Below are 16,987 nucleotides of genomic sequence, written 5' to 3'. Positions count from 1 at the left end.
GGATTCCTGGCACATAGTAGGTGCTCAGGAAGTATTTGTTCTCTGACTGAACATGCTGGGTGGTCAGGGAAGACTCACAGATGCCACCCTGAGTGGACACCGGAGTGGAGAGCTGGGGCCACAGGGCCAGGCACGGGAACCTCAAACGCAAAGGCCCTGAGACCAGACCAAACTCGGCGTTAAAGAAACTGAAAGAAAACTCAGGGAAAGCATGGATATCTCATCACTCACTAAACTTCCAAGTGCTGTATACACACGCGGGAAGACTGCTTCTGTGCCTCGTTCTTTGATTGCACCTGATTTACTTTTGACGACCGAGCCCCTGGCAAGCAGTTTCCGCAGAGCCGAACCCCGAGGCCCTGTGGCTTCCCCGAAGGCGAACAGACCCACAAACCGAGTTTCGCGCCGGGCTGGCCCGTCACTTCCTGAAGCCGGCACCCTCTGGCGGGGTGGCGGCGGGGCGAGCGACTTGAGACGTGCATTTCGGAGCCCGGAGCCCGGAAGGACCAGGCGCGCACGGGGCGGGCGGCGCGGCGTCAGGACCAGTCCGGACCCGCGCGGGGGGAGGGAGGGAGGAAGGGAGGGAGGGGCGGGGCCGGGGCAGCCGGGCCGCCTTCGCCGTCACCTTCGCCGCCACTTCCAGGTAAGAGGCCCGCTCCCCGCCGCCACCGAGCCGGCTCCGCGCGGGGAGCCCCAGCCCCGGCTGGCTCGGCCCGCGGACTCTTTGCCCCCGCCCCGCCCTCCGCGCCGACCTCCCCGGAGTCTAGGCCTCCGGGTGGTTGCTTGTTTTCCTTCCGAGCCGGAAGTGCACGTAGGAACCACACGCCCGGGCAGCAGATGGGGAAACTGAGGCCGGGCGCAGGACTCAGGCGTCCCCTGCCTCCCTTGATAAATGAGGACGCTGGTCCGGGCCAGGGAGGGGAAGGGACTTGCCCAAGGTCACCCGGGGTCACTGGGCTTCCACTTGGCTCACGCGACCCCTGCAGCGCCCCTCACCCCCCTCTCCTTGCCCCTCCAGACCTCTGAGCTCACAGGAGACACCTAAACTGAGAATTCCCCGGGGGGGCGGGGGAGGGGGGAGGTTGGGCATAACCTCTGCAGAAAAGCCCCGGCCCCAGTGTCACAGGGAGCCCAGGTCGCCTCATCCTGACCCCTGCTGTTAGAGGAGGATGAATTACTGCTACTAACTTTGGAGTGGATTTTACACCTGGGTAAGCTGAGGCTCAGAGAGATGAGGGAATTTCCCCAAGACCACACCGCTGGGAAGGAGGGCACGATAAGAACCTGAGTTCCCCGACTCCAGAGCCTGGCCCAGTGCCTGGCACAGAGGAGGTCAGCACAGTGCCCCTCTCTGCCCTGCTCGGCCTGGCACAGGGAGTCGGGACCACAGCTGGGCTAGACTGGGGGCCTTGGTCTAGACACTACTGCCTAACATGGAGTAGGAGTCAACAGTTCTCTTTTCCCTAACTCGGTGTTCATTTCAGGGCAGAAACATGAAACCCTTTAAGCTTTGGGGGCATCCAGCAAATATTTATTGAACACCTGCCGTGTTCCAGTGTGTGCACTGTTTAGGCATTGAGGAAACAGCAGTCAACAAGACAAGTGGTGCCCTGGGGGCGGGGGGTGGAGGGGGGTACATTCCAGAGGGTGGAAGGCGGGGAAGGGCTGGGCGGAGAGGAGGGACCGATGGAATCTTTTCTACCGTGAAGTCTGAGAAGAGGGCGGAGAGAGATCAAACCTCACAGCCTCCAGCCCTCTGAGCCTCCAGCCCTCCTGGGCCTGGTTTGAGGTGCTCTGTCAGCCTGAGCTCCCCTGACCCACCGCCCAGGGATTCGGGGGAGAGGGCCTAGGTGGGTAGAGAGTGGGCCAAAGGAAGCCCTAAACTGACCTCAGAGCCTGGAAACCTAGCTGTGTGATCTTGGATATGTCATTCTACCTCTCCGGGCCTGTTTTCTTATCATAGAATGGGGGTCATAATACTTCATAGCACTGATGATGCTATGCCAGAATGCTTCAGAAATGGTAAAGCAGGGTCAGAGTGTGGCCATATCAGAGGCCTTGCCAAATCAGGCGTAAGCAAGGGGGTAGTATTTATTTAGAGACCCTAGTGACCCTGTTGATAACCTGTGAGTGCTCTCAGTAAAGAAGTACATGAGGCAGAGGGAGGGTGGCTGAGTTCGAGGCGAGGAGCCCTGAGGCTCCCTGCTCCGCTCTCTCGGGAAATAGAACGCTCATGTCACTGTCAGCATTTCAACCTTTAGAACCCTTGCCACCACATGTACTGCATCAGACAGATGTGGCTAACTTTGCAGCCTCCTGAGTCATCTTGAACAAGCTAAGTGACCTGTGCCTCAGTTTCCTCATCTGTAAAATACCTGTTCCCAAGGTTGTCATGGGGATGAAAGAGGCCAAAGCCACAAACAGCCCTGTGTAGAGCTGCCACTCTGGGAGCCTTTTCAGTTTTTAAGCCCAAGGCCTAGGAGTGGTTGGATGGGCACAGTTGACTGCATAGGTTGCCATAGCTCAGCATGTACCAGCATGAGCACTGTTGAGACGCTGGAGGTACAAGCGGTCAACAAGACAAGTGTTGGCCTGGTTGGGGTGGCGGGGAGGTACATCAGGGTCAGAGCCTGGAGAATTTCTCACGAGCCTGAAACCATCTCTCCCTGCACTGGTACCTCCAGGCTACAAGTGGCTGGATCAGCCTCCTGGGCCCACACATGTGGAACCTGAAAAATGTCATTAGGTGGTTTATCATCACTCTGTCCTTTGTGACCTGAAGGTTTTGTAAACATTGCCATACGTTTTAAACTGGGGCTACAGATGAAACAGGGGCCTCGCTGCCATGTGTTACAACGGGCAGAAGGGGACTGGGGAGAGGATATTATCCACTTGCCACTCAGCCGCCCTCCACTTGGCAGCCAGACCCATCTTGGTACCACCATCTGCTCAAAATCCTTCTGTGGCTTCCCACTTTCTCAGCATAAAGAACAAAAACCTTAACACGGCCCATAAGGCACTGCAGTCTGGGCCCCACCTACACCTGGCCTCCTCCTCCAGCTGCATCTCTGATCACTTTATCAGCAGCCCTCTGTGCTCAGGCATGCTGCTCCCTCCAGCCTCAGGGCCTTTGCACGTGCTCTTCTAGACCGTCCCTCCTCCCTCATCTCCCTTTTCCCAGGTTAACACCTCCTCATCCATCACATCTGAACCCAACTTAGACTTGCATTCCAAGTCCCTCAGGCCACGGGGCATCCCCGGGTATGTGGGAGGTTTAGCTCAAGGTGGAATTATTCACTGTATATTGCTGGGATTAATCTCAGCCTGTACCCTGTCACCCACCCACCCACACACACACACACGCACACACCTTGCAACTGTAACCCTCATGACTTCCGGGACTGGTCTGAGTTTGCTCAGAGGTGCTCAGTAATGAAAGCTACCTTTGGGAGTAGCTCTTGAGCAAATATGGGGACCTTGCTTTGTATAAAACCGTATTGTCCTTCATCAAAAAAAAAACAAAAACGCTGAAGTCACTTCTTAGTTTTGGGGGTAGGTGTTCGTTCATTCATCCTTTCACTTACTCTGCCAGGCACTGTTCTAGGAGCCGTCAGGGAATGTGCCACAAAAGCCACTACCTTCAAGGAGCTTTCTCTAGTGGGGGTGACAGACCACAAACAAATAAACCTGTAACCCATTGTCAGGTGGTAGCAAATTTGATAAAGAAAAGTCATGCAGGGTCTGGTGGGAGCGGGTAGTGGTGGCACCTGCTGTCTTAGACCTGGATGAATAAGGAGGGAACTCTGCTGGGGAGGTGGGGAAGCACAGATGTCCTGAGTGGCATCCACTCCCTCCCTGAGCCTCCTTGTTGGGGAGACAGGCACATGGGCAACCAGCCGTTATACCTGAGAGGAGGTGAGGCAGCCCAGAGAAAGCCTGGTGGGAGGTTGGGGGCGGCTTCAGAGGTGGCAGGCTGGACAAATCCAGGAAGCCTCATGGCAGCTCCTGATACCCTTTACTAAAGTGGAGAAGAACTTGGGTTTGAAGTCACACTTGCCTGTGGAGGGTATGTCCTTCCTGGTCCTGCCATTTGCCAGCTGTATGGCCCTCACCTCTGTGAGCCTCAGTTTTCTCATCTGTAAGATGGGGACAGTGTTAGTCTCTTCCTTGTAAGGTTGTTGTGAGGCTGAAATGGGATCCGGATGCTTTTGAAGAAGGGCACCGTTTGGACATGAGGACCCACATCGAGAAAAAAACAGCATGAGCTGAGGCCCTAGATGAGCAACCCAGCATGGGCTGGAAGCAGCAGATGGTTCAGTTTGGGGCAAGGCTGGCTGGAAGAAGGGAAGTGGAAGAAAACAAAGTTGAAAATTAGGGTTGTTACTGAACCAAGCTCAGCTCCGCTCACCCACACGTAGTAAAGCCAATCTACTGACACCGGGTTGTGGTGAAGGAAAGCTCAGCGTTTATTGTAAAGCTCCAGACAAGGAGTCTGGGGAAGTCAATGCTCAAAAAAACCCAAACTCCCCGATGGGTTTCAGTGAAGCTTTTTTTTTTTTTTTGGATATATAGTTGATTTACAATGTTGTTAGTTTCTGGTGTATAGCAAAGTGATTCAGTTATACATATATATATACATATTCTTTTTCATATTCTTTTCCATTATGGTTTATTACAGGATATTGAATATAGTTCCCTGTTATAGTAGTACTTTGTTGTTTATCTGTTTTATATATAGTAGTTTGTATCTGCTAATCCCAAACACCTAATTTATCCTTCTCCCATGCCCATTCCCCTTTGGTAACCTTAAGTTTGCTTTCTATGTCTGTGAGTCTGTTTCTGTGTTGTAAATAAGTTCATTTTTATCATATTTTAGATTCCATGTATAAGTGATGTCATGTGGTATTTGGCTTTCTCTGTCTGACTTACTTCACTTAGTATGATAATCTCTAGGCTATCCATGTTGCTGCAAATGGCATTCTTTCATCTTTTTATGGCTGAGTAGTATTCCATTGTGTAGATATATCACATCTTCTTTATCCATTCATCTGTCGATGGACATTTAGGTTGTTTCTATGTCTTGGCTATTGTAAATAATGCTGCTATGAGCATTGGGGTGCATGTGTCTTTTTTAATTATAGTTTTCTCCAGATATATGCCCATGAATGAGTTTGCTGGATCATATGGCTACTCTATTTTTAGGTGGTTTTTTTTTTTTTTTGGCCACACCATGCAGCATGTGGGATCTTAGTTCCCTGACCAGGGATCAAACCCACACCCCCTACAGTGGGAGCGTGTAGTCTTAACCACTGAGTCTTAACCAGAGAGTCCTATTTTTAGTTTTTTAAGGAACCTCCATACTGTTTTCCATAGTGGCTGCATCAATTTACAGATAAGGATTTTTGAAGGCAAGATGAGGAAGGGGAGTCACAGGGTGTGTTATCAGCTCGTGCACAATTCTCTGATTGGTTGATGGTGATGTAACGGGGTGTCACAGGTGTTAATGTTATCAATCCTCAGGCTCCAGTGGGTCTGGGGGGCTACATGCTCATGGTCATCAAGTAGTTAACTTCTTCTATTTGGTGGGGGTTTTAGCATCTGTAAAACAACTCAGGAAATGTGCATCAGATACTGTTATTTAGGTACTTCAGAGAGGAACTGAAGATTCTGTGACTGCCGTACGCCTGATTTACTGTTTAAATTATTACCAGTTCTCCTGGCACAACTGCTACATTTGTCACTACACAATCCTTTCAATCATTAATTCTTGAGCCAGGCTTTTGTGACTCAAGGGAGGCCTGGGAGACTACCGCTTTTCCATAAACAAGAGACAGGCAGAGGACATGTGGGAAGGGGTCTGTCGCAGGAAAGCCCCACAGGGTCCTGCTCAGTTCAGGGTGTTAACCTGTGGACAGATGGAGCTAGTGAGATTCTAATTCGGAGGTTTTCAAATTGTGTTTGAAATCTTTTGGGCCACCTCAATGTATAAACTATACCAAAGAGGAGCAGTGTAGCATCGTAGTTAAGATGGCTGCCCTTGGGCTAAGACCCAGGTGCAAGTTTAAATCCCACATCACTTATCCAGTGACCTTGACATTCATTTCTCAGGGCCTCTTTCTCCATCTGTAAAACAGAGATAATAGCACCTACCTACTGGATTATTGGGAGGAAATGAGATGATGCATGGAAAGGGGTGGCATTTACTAACATTGACCAAGTATTAACTGGTACGATTTTTTTAATTAAAAAATTTTTTAATAGTGATAAAATAGACATAACAAAATTTGCCATATTAACCATTTTGAAGTGTGCAGTTCAGAAGTGTTAGGTATAATCACATTGTTTTGCAGTCGATCTCCAGACCATTTCAACTTGCAAATCTGAAACTCTGTACCCACTAAACAACAACTCCCCATTCCCCCTCCCCCAGCCCCTGGCAGCCCCCACTTTACTTTCTGTCTCTATGATGTTGGTTTCCCTGAGTACCTCATATAAGTGGAGTCATACAGTATTTGTCTTTCTGGGACTGGTTGATTTCACTTGGCATAATGTCCTCAAGGTTCAGCCATGTTGCAGTGTGTTAGAATTTCCTTCCTTTTTTAAGGCTGAATAATGTTCCATTGTATGTATATAACATTTTGTTTATCCAGTCATCCATGGATGGACACTTGCGTTGCCTCCACCTTTTAGCTATTATGAATAATGCTGCTATGAATATGCGGATACAAATATCTTTTGGAGACCCTGCTTTCAGTGCTTTTGGGTGTGTAGCCAGAAGTGGCATTGCTGGGCCATTCACTGTTGAAATTTGGAGGTGGGCATGGATGGCTCCCCACTGTGTCTCCTCTTGCCCATCAGAGTAAGAGAGGTCCCTGGGGCCCTGTGGAGCAGTTTGAAAACCAGTAGGTCAGATGGTCCATTAGAGATTTTGCCATTTCTCCCCCTTCCTTCCCAGGAAGACTTCCCTCTTGAATTGTTTTTTAATTATCCCTAGTGGAAACCACCCTTCATTCAGCAAATGTTTATAAGTGCCTGCTATGCTTCCATGTGGGCAGAGGGAGAGATAAACAATAAGCAATAAACATAAACAAGGAAAGGATATAGTATGTCAGACAGTGATGCGTGCTCTGGACCCAGCAGCGGAGCCAGTTAAAAGCGATTGGGATGAGAGGCTGGGGACAGCGTGGCTTCCCTGAGCTGTGAGATTTGAGCAAAGACTGGAAGGAGATAAGGGTGTTGGCCATGTGGTTATCGGGGGAAGAGCATTTCCGGCAGAGGGAACAGCCAGTGCAAAGGCCTTGAGGTGGGAGCATGCGTGGTGGGATCCAGGAGCAGCAAGGAGGATGGTGTGTCTGGAGCAGAATGAGTGGAGGGGAGGGGAGGAGAAGGGTGCGCTACATGTGGCCCGGGTGCCTTGATGGTGACTGCGGGTGAGAAGGGAGTCACTGAAGGTTTGGAGCAGGGAAGAAACATGATCTGATTCTAGTGCGAGGTGGAACTTTCTGGATGCTGTGGGGTGGATAGCTAGGGGTGAGGGCAGAAAGAGGCGGGAGACTGGTGAGGAGGCTCCTGCCAGAGAGATGATGGCAGCTTGTACGAGGATGGGAGTCAGGGAGGAAGGGCGCAGTGATAAATGTGGACAAAACGTCCTGCAGCCTGGGCATCCACCCCGATAGCACGCTGTTACCCTCCCTGCGCCACCACCCCGCCCTTCCTCCAGGCTGCTGAAGTGAGGTTGGGATGGGAACTTGCCCTCCATGCCAACATCCCTTTTTTTCTTCTGGTCTGTAGTGGGATTGTCCAAAACCCTCTGGGTTCTTCTATGTTGGAACTGTTGCCATGGAGACCTCCTGAGATGCTGCAGTTACCACCGACCTCCAGTTTAACTTCCAGATAGAGGTATAGAACGAATGGGTTTGTCTCCTAAAATGCTGAGAGTGGGGAGTAACTTGGGCCTGCGTAGAATCTCCACTTCTAGGACCATGTCAAGATTGTCTTATTGTGTGTGTGTGTGTTTTAACTTTGGACTACAATCTTCAGAGTATCTGGCTTAAGAACAGTGCTGTAGCTGTATTTGTTATAAAGGATTTCTTCAGCCAGATGCTTTTCCTTCTCCTTGGCTCTAGAATAATTAGTCCTCAGCCTTCCTGTGACACTGTAGCTAACTCTCTGGTAATGATTACCTCACTGTACTGCAGACTCATTAAAAAGTGCAGCTGTGGCCAGTTAACTCAGAAAAAGAGGAAGAGAGAGAGAAAAAGAACATCACCCCTGACCCCCACTGGGCTCCCTTCCCCTCTCCAACACACACACACACACACACACACACACACACACACACACACACATCAAATTTGACCTTGGCCTTTACTGACTGCTCCAAGTTTAAAAAAAAAAAAAAAAAAGCCACAGCTGACTCGCATGTAAGAAAAACAAAAGAAGTTCATTCTTGCATGAGATCTTCTAAAGACCCAGGTCCCGGAGTTTTAAGGATGATTAAAAGGATTTTCAAGGATGATACTGACCACATTTGATTTTCTCCTTGGTGCTGACTTTGGAATTTTTTCTTGCTCCAAGAAGAAATCCCACTGCATCGTTTATGGTGTCTGTCAGCAAGTGTGGGTTAAGCACCTCCTGTGGGTGCCTGCAGAACCCAGGTCAGATGTTTGGGAATGACCGTCTACCTCCACTACTGACAGAAATAACCCAGTCCGTGTTTTCTTTGGGGACAGATAACGTGACTGGTGAGATAAAAATCATGATTGTGGTGCATCAGAACGTGGTCCCACTCCAGACTAACCGCTTCCGTCCCACTTCTGGGCCTTGCAGCCTAGCCGTCGACCGGTGTCCTCCCTGGGGTCCTCACCATGTACATGTTGTTTCCCTGAGAGTTGGGGCTCTCCTGGGTCAGGTGTGGACCTTTCTCAGGGTTCCTTGGTGTCTTCACGGCACCTGGGCAGAGACAAGACCCCCAGGAGACCCCAGGGAGTTGGGACTTACCCCGTCCATTAGGGATGTCTTGAGCCCTGTGCACATTAGGTGGCCCCAGGCACACAGACACTGCTAGCCCTGACCAGCGGGGTCTTCTTCTCACCACAGGAACCCAGCTCGCTCTCTCAGAATCAGTCCAGCTTCTCAGACATATTTGAGAATATCAGTTCAACTTCAGACTGGATCCTGAACCCTAATCAGAACGAGGGTTGGAGTTCCCTGAGGACCAGCATACCCACTTTAGGTGGCGCCCCACCCACGGCTGCCGCCGCACTCCCTCAGCTGGAAGAGTTTGGGGCCCATCGCTTCCGCCTGGACAGTCCATGGCGTTGGAACCCTGGGCCCCTCCATCCCACCGTCACGGGTGGCCGAGAATTGCCCTTGTCCATCTTGTTGATGACAAGACCTGTTGGTCAGAGGAATGGGACTTAACTGTGACCTCAGCCCCACTGGCTTGGCTGGGTCACTTGGGGCCAGGGCTTTCTGAGACTAAGCGCTCCCCTTCTAGGGATCAAGAACACAACTGTTTTTAATTCTTTTAAAAAGATGTTTTTATTATAAAGGCTCTAATAAGCTCACGACAGAAAATGTTAAAAATTCAGAAAAATAGAAAGAATAAAAATCGATTACTTCTAGGCCCACAGCCCCACCACCAAGAGACAAAGATCATTAACATTTCGATGTACTGCCTTGTGATCTTTTTGCTCTGTGAAACATTTTTTAAAAACATAACTGGAGGGCTTCCCTGGTGGCGCAGTGGTCGAGAATCTGCCTGCCAATGCAGGAGACACGGGTTCGAGCCCTGGTCTGGGAAGATCCCACATGCCGCAGAGCAACTGGGCCTGTGAGCCACAACTACTGAGCCTGCGCGTCTGGAGCCTGTGCTCCGCGACAAGAGAGGCCGCGATAGTGAGAAGCCCGCGCACCGCGATGAAGAGTGGCCCCCGCTTGCCGCAACTGGAGAAAGCCCTCGCACAGAAACGAAGACCCAACACAGCCAAAAATAAATAAATAAATAAATAATAATTAAAAAAAAAAAAAAAAGAATAGCTCTGGAAAAAAATGTGCTATTTAAAAAAAAAAAAACATAACTGGAATCGTACTGTATATCCAGTGGTGTACCGTTAACCACCTCCCTGGAAAATAGAATCCCTTCGTTTGTAGCACTTTCCATTTCTGTGGTGGAAATACTCCCTCTGTGACCCATTTCAGGCTCCCAGCATCACTGAACACAGAGCTGGGAAGAGATGCCAGTATGAACCGGCATCAGTACACCATATTATAAATTAAAATTGTATCTATTTGTTCTGATCTTGTAATCAATACACAGTCATTATTGAAAATTCATAAAACTTGAACATATAAAGAAAAAATTAAAATCATCCAGAATTAGACAACCACCGCCCCACCCCCCCGGCTTAGAGACAGTCACTGTCACCATCCCAATGTAAGTCCAGCAGTCCCCTCTGTACAGATGGAGATATAAACAAAATAACTGTCTTCAGAGTTGAAAAGCAATACATATCTGTGACAGAATATTGGGGAAATCCAGAGAAGTCTCTGGTATCTCACCTTTCAGAGATCACTATAGAGGCTATTCTTCTAGACATTTTTCTTCTCTGTGTCTTTTTAATATGGGTGGACTTGTGGCTTGAATCTCCTGGTTTGTAGGCATAGTATATACATTCTCGTGACTCATAAGAAGATAACATCCAGGGGAAGGGTGTTATCACTACTAATTGATTAAAAACCCTACGGAAGCTTGAGAGGCAGAAAATACTCTGGTTCCTTGAACGTGGCAAATGGCCCATTAGGATGAAGCTCAGGTTATTTGAAGTTTGAGGTGGTCCCTGAGCATCTTTTTGGTTCTTCAAAAGCATCTTCTCTCTTCTCCTGCTGGGCTCTGGGACATCCCTGGGTAATTCCAGATGCTTGGCCCTTGTTCCATTCTCCCTTCCTCATCTGATGCTTGATGGGAGGGTAAGAATAGGAGTGCCTTTCTGGAGGGAATAACCAGGAAAATCTAGCTCTTGCTTAAGCCTGAAAACTAGTTCATTCCTTCGTGTCACAGGCAATTTCTGAGCACTCACTCTGTGGCAGGTAAGAGGTTGGGCACCAGAATACTGATATGGAGTAGATCCGGTGCCTGCCCTCTACTGCCAGGCTAACCAAGGAGCCAGTGTAGCACCCACGGCTCAGGGTACAAGGACTTAGAACCGACAGTCCATGCACAGCGCCAGGGCTGTGCCCAGTGAATGGTAGCTGCCTGCAAACCTGTGGGGGCGAAGGCCCAGAAGAGTGGTAGTAGTGGTAGTAGGGTAGTAGTGGTAGTAGGGTTAGCCCTGAGCCCCGGGCTAACCGATCCCTCTTTCCCACAGGCCTCCTCCAGATCCCACACCCTATGGACCCATGGGCTTGTTTTTCTGGTTTGCTCCTCCAGGGAAATTTGCATATTTCTCCAAAAAACCTTCAAGAAGCTGGACAGCCTGTTTTCAGACTTAGAGGGGAAGCCCATGGTTGTTTCTTGAAATCTGGGTAAGTATTATTTAAGGTTTCTTTCTCTTCAGAACCCTTGTCATTATTTAAAATGATCTTCATTTAAATGTCGTGAGTTTACATTTTGTCTGTCTCCCCGACTAGAATGTATCTCTATGGTGGAAGGTGGTTGTCTGTCTGTCTTAGTCACCGCTGTGTCCCCAGCATGTAAGACAGCACCTGGTACATATTTATTGTACGTATCTGGTACATATTTGTTTCTTTATTTATTTATTGGTTTTTGTGGGGGGTTTTAGCTGTGCTGTGTGGCATGTGGGATCTTAGTTCCCCGACCAGGGATCGAACCCGTGCCCTGGAAGTAGTGGAAGTGTAGAGTCCTAACCACTGGAACGCCAGGGAGTTCCCTGGTAGATGTTTATTAAATTAACTAACTGATTGATTTGGAGTGGAGGCGAATATCTATTTTGGATTTACTTAAAACTTAAGGTTTTCATATTCTCTAGTGACATCCCACCTTTCCTTTTTAAATAATTATAGATTCACAGGCAGTTGCAGAAGTCGTACCAAGGGGTCCCATGTACCCCCACTCAGCTCCCCTCATGGCCATTGCCTTTGAGGTTAAGTCAGACTCCTTAGCTGGGGGACTTGGTCCTGCAGGGTGTAGCCCCTGGCAGCTTCCCCTCCAACCTCACTTCTTCCCTCCCAACCTCTGCACCCACCCATTGTCCAAACCCTGGCTACACTGAGCATCCTTTTGGTTCTTCAAAAGCATCCTCTCTCTTCTCCCTCTGGGACTTGACAGATGCTATCCCCTCTGCCGAGAACATTCTCTTCCCCTGACCCCACCCCTGTCTGATGTCACCTTCTCTGGGAAGCCAATTCTGGGTTCCCCTCTTTGTATCCCTCTATCTGTGTTTTCTCCATCACAGCATTTATCCCACTGGGTTATCACCGTCTGTTTACTTGTCCATCTAGCTCTACCACTGTCCTGTTTCTTCTACTGGAATACCCTGTCCCATCCATCTGCAGGGCTGTCCCCCGTACTTCCTGCAGGTCTCTGCTGGAATGGCACCTTGCATCCGATACTGTTGTCACCCCCGCCGTTCTGATCACTGCATATCCCCCTCTCCCTAACTGTTCACTGCCCAACTGAATGTTTATATATTTATTTATTTACTTACTTACTTATTACTTACTTATTTAGTGGACTGTTACATCCAGATCCTCTGAGTGCGAATCTCAGTTCCACCACTTAATAGCTACGTGATCGTGGGCAAGTACTTAAATGATTATGATCATGATGTATTGGTGTATTATTGCCTGTCTCCCACCAGAATGTAAGCCCCTTGAGAGCAGGGAATTTGTCAGTTTTGTCCCCTGATTTGCCTCAAGGCCCTCTTCATTCATCCAGCAAGTAGTTATTGAATGCCTGCAGTACTCCAGGGCCTGCTCAGAAAGCTAGGGTTACAGCAGTGAAAAAACAACCAGGGACCTGCCTCGAGAAGTTTATGTTCTACTTGTTTACACAAGTAAACAATATAATTTAAAAACGTATTACTTAAGACGGAGTAAGTCTTATAGAAATAGAACAGGATGCTAGGATAGAGAGGCAGAGTAGCTTGGCCTGGGGAATCAAGGAAGGCCTCTCAGAGGAGGTGACATTCAGGCTAAGGCCAGAATGATGTGAAGGTCAAATGTAAAGTGTCCCAGGCTGGGGGGAATGGCAGGTGCAAAGGCCCAGAGGGAGGACCAGCTTGCGTATTTGAGGAGCAGAAAGACAGCCAGCGTGGCTACAGTGTAGTGAACAAGGCGGGTGTGGGGGGCATGAGCTGGAGTTTAGAGGCGGGCAGGGGCCGGATCAGGACTCTGTAGACTATCATGAAAGGATTGGTATTCATCCTGGGGTGATGGGAGGCCTTCGGAGGCCTTTAAGCAGGCAAGTGACATGATTGGTATATAGGACAAGGCCACTCAGGCTACTGTGTAGAGAATGGATTATAGGACATCAGGAGAGTATTTTGTTGAATGAATGAATGAATGAATTTGGCCTGAGCTGAGCTCTTCGTGCACTCAGCACAACCCCCTCTCCCCTGTGGTTAGAGACAGGCCAGCTCATGCTTCTCTGATTAGAAGGCTGTTTCTTCTTGAGCTGAGAACTAACATGGGGCTCCCCAAATACCAGCCCAATAAAATACCATCTTGGGTTCTTCTGGGTAATAAGGGCAATTACCCCAGCTGCCAAGTGGCACATGGAGTTGTTTAAAGGTAGTGGAAATTGCTAAGCCTGCTGACATCAAGGCCAGACGCTGCCCCCGGTGATGTCCTTAGTTCGTGGCTTGTTGCTGTCCTCTTTGTCCACCAACATGGTCTGTGCTGATTATCTGAGCCAGGGAAATCTGCCACAAACAAATCTCAAACTTGGGTTCCTGGAGCAACCATTGGAGGCCAGTCTTTTTTTTTTTTTTTTTCCCAAATAATTTTTTTTAATTAATTAATTAATTAATTAATTTATTTATTTATTTATTTATTTTTGGCTGTGTTGGGTCTTCGTTTCTGTGCGAGGGCTTTCTCTAGTTGCGGCAAGCGGGGGCTACTCTTCATCGCGGTGCACGGGCCACTCACTATTGCGGCCTCTCTTGTTGCGGAGCACAGGCTCCAGACGCGCAGGCTCAGTAGTTGTGGCTCACGGGCTAGTTGCTCCGCGGCATGTGGGATCTTCCCAGACCAGGGCTCGAACCCGTGTTCCCTGCATTGGCAGGCAGATTCTCAACCACTGCGCCACCAGGGAAGCCCTGGAGGCCAGTCTTGCTGGGTGACATTGGGCATGGTCTTAACCTCTCTGGGCCTCAATTTCTCCATCTGAAACAAGGGAAGGAGAATCCCTGTGCGGGTGTAGAGGAGAGAACATGGGGTTTAGCACCAAAGTCTGGTTTGACTTTCATCACATACTTACTGTGTAACTCTGGGGAAATCGCTTGGCCTCTCTGAAGCTTATAGTTAAAGGAGAGAGTCATAACGCCTCACGTCCTACTTAACCTTACATGGTAGTTGTAAGAATTAAATGGATTTAAAGTGTTCTGTAAACTGTTACATGCTGTCCAGGTGTTGGTTTGTGGCTTTTAACTACCTCAGAGTTATTTTGAAAAACTGATGCAATATTAGTTGTGGACAAACTTTTAGATAATCCCTCCATGGAGGTGATACTTTGAGAACAAAAGATTTTATTGCTCAGCTGGATGAGAACGAATTTGTGGGCCAAAGTCAGTGTGGAGTATGGGTATTAGACTAGAAATCTCTTGGCGATAAGACGACTGTTCGAAACAGAGATGGTGGCCAAGAGCTCTGGCTTTGGGCTCTGGTCTGCCATTTACTGGCATGTGACCCGGGCCCAGTTACTTCTTCTCTGAGGCTGTTGCCCCCCGGTTTGAAAACTGGATGTTATGGTATCAATAGTACCTGGCTCGTAGAGTTGGCTGGGACCGTGCATGTTAAAAACTGTAGCCCCAGGGCCTCGCATCCAGCAGTGGCTCAATAATGTTGCCTCTTACTATTATTTATACACCTTTGCTGTGTGCCAGGCACTGTGCTGCGCATCTTATTTATTTGTTTGTTGATTCTTTTATGCGTTTATTTCTTCATGGCCATGTCATTTCTTGCTTACACAGCTCTTCCAGACATGTACTATTACAGTCCATTTTTAGGTAAAGGAATCTCAGTGCAGAGAGGTTGAGTTGCCCAAGGTCCCACATCTATGAGTTGGAGGCACTTAGATTCACACCCTGTCTGTCTGGTCCTGAGCCTGCATTCATATCCACAGTGCCCTATGGTCACGGCTGGTACCCTTCCCAGTACCCGCTCCCAGGGCCCTTGGATGCCTGACATGGCTTGGTTTGTCCCTTCCCCAATCCTCCCCACCCATCCCTTCCCTTCTTCCCCTTCTGCCCCTGGGAAGGAAAGAGAGAATAAAGGGAGGGACAGAGGAAGGGGAAGGAGACCTTGCTGCCTCCCTTCCTTCCTTTCACTGAAGTATAACATACATAGAGTACACAAATCTTAAGTGTACAGCTTAGTGAATTTTTAAAATATATTTATGCCCATGTAATCACCACCTGGGTCAAGATATAGAACATTTCCATCACCCAGAAGCCTTGCTGTCCCCCTTCTAAGCCAATATTCCCTCCCACTGGCAACCTCTCTTCTGACTCTTCTCACTATAGATTGGTTTGACCTATTATTCAAGTTCATATAAACGTAATCCTACAGTATATATTCTCTGGTGAATGACCATCTGCTTACCATTGAGATTCACTCATGTTGTTGTGGTGAGCCAAACTTCATTCTTTTCATTGCTGTGTAATATTCCATGGTATAAATCTGCATAGGTTGTCCATTCTGCTGTGGGTGAACGTGTGGGTTGTTTCATTTGGGACTATTATGAGTGAAGCTCCTATGAGCATTCATGTCTTTTGGGGGACATAAACCTTCATTTCTCAGGAGTGGAGTTCCTGGGGTGTAGGGAAGACACATGTTTAAATTTAGTGGATAAAGTCAAACCATTTTTCACATGGTTGTACCAATTTACACTCCCACCAGCAGTGTATGAAAGTTCTATTTGCTCCTTATTCTCTTAGTATTGTAGGTCTTTTTAATTTTAACCTTTCTGATAGGTGAATGGTAGTATCTCATTGGAGTTTTAATTTCCATGTCTCAGTTGGCTAATTTACACTCCCACCAGCAGTGTATGGAAGTTCTATCTGTCCCTTATCTTCGTCAGCACTTGGTATTGTCAGTCTTTTAATTTTAGCCATTCTGATGGGTGAGTAGCCGTGTCTCATTGGGGTTTTAATTTCTGTTTCTCTGATGCCCAGTGATGTTGAACACCTCTGCATGTACTTATTGGCCATTGGATATCTTTTGTGAAGTACCTATTCGAGTGTTTTGCCCATCTTAAATTTGCCTTGTTTCTTTTTCTTAGTGACTTGTAGGAGTTGTTTTTACACTATGGATACAAATCCTTTGTGATATACACATTGAAAATATCTCCCCCAGCCCCAGTCTCTTAAAGATGATGAATAGAAGTTTTTAATTTGAATGAGGGCGTATTTATCCACCTTTTCTTTTATGATGTGGTAGTTTTTGTGTCCCGTTTAAGGAAGCTTTGCCTACCTGCTGAAAGCATTTTTCACTGGGATTTCTCCCTGCAGGGCTGGAAATGGCCACAGGGGACAGGTCGAGCCGGGGGCTGCCCCAGGTGGCCGAGCCAGGTGTGGAAGGGGAGCCGCATCTGCCCACAGGCCGGGAGCTGACTGAGACCAACCGCTTTGCCTATGCCGCCCTCTGTGGCATCTCCCTGTCCCAGCTCTTTCCAGAACCTGAGCAAAGGTGAGTGCTTTTATCTCACAGAGGGACGGTCATGCTTCTTCAGGGAGATGATTCTTGGCAGCCAAGCAGCCTGCCAGGTGTTACTGGACACTACAAAGAGGAGAAAGCCGTTGTCCTT

At 48.5% G+C, this 16,987-nt stretch overlaps 1 protein-coding gene across 6 annotated transcripts in view; it reads left to right on the top strand.

The window, feature by feature from the left end:
- Positions 1 to 579: 579 nt before the first annotated feature.
- The window catches only part of TMCO4 (transmembrane and coiled-coil domains 4), a 92,690-nt gene continuing 76,282 nt past the window's right edge, over positions 580 to 16,987 (top strand). For 4 of the 6 annotated variants that reach the window (XM_068539053.1, XM_068539058.1, XM_068539057.1 and 1 more), the window contains exons 1-4: positions 580 to 643; positions 7,792 to 7,899; positions 11,370 to 11,526; positions 16,692 to 16,869. In XM_068539053.1, the coding sequence (XP_068395154.1) occupies positions 16,700 to 16,869 (170 nt within the window). In that variant the 5' untranslated portion in view covers positions 580 to 643; positions 7,792 to 7,899; positions 11,370 to 11,526; positions 16,692 to 16,699. The remainder of the gene's footprint in view (positions 644 to 7,791; positions 7,900 to 11,369; positions 11,527 to 16,691; positions 16,870 to 16,987) is intronic. The other 2 variants (XM_068539054.1, XM_068539055.1) reach the window with 2 other exon arrangements.

The sequence above is a fragment of the Eschrichtius robustus genome, chromosome 3, assembly GCF_028021215.1.
Source record: "Eschrichtius robustus isolate mEscRob2 chromosome 3, mEscRob2.pri, whole genome shotgun sequence".
In the NCBI taxonomy this organism is placed as follows: Eukaryota; Metazoa; Chordata; class Mammalia; order Artiodactyla; family Eschrichtiidae; genus Eschrichtius; species Eschrichtius robustus.
Note: the sequence above shows the minus strand (reverse complement) of the source record. Positions and strands in the feature narration are given on the sequence as shown.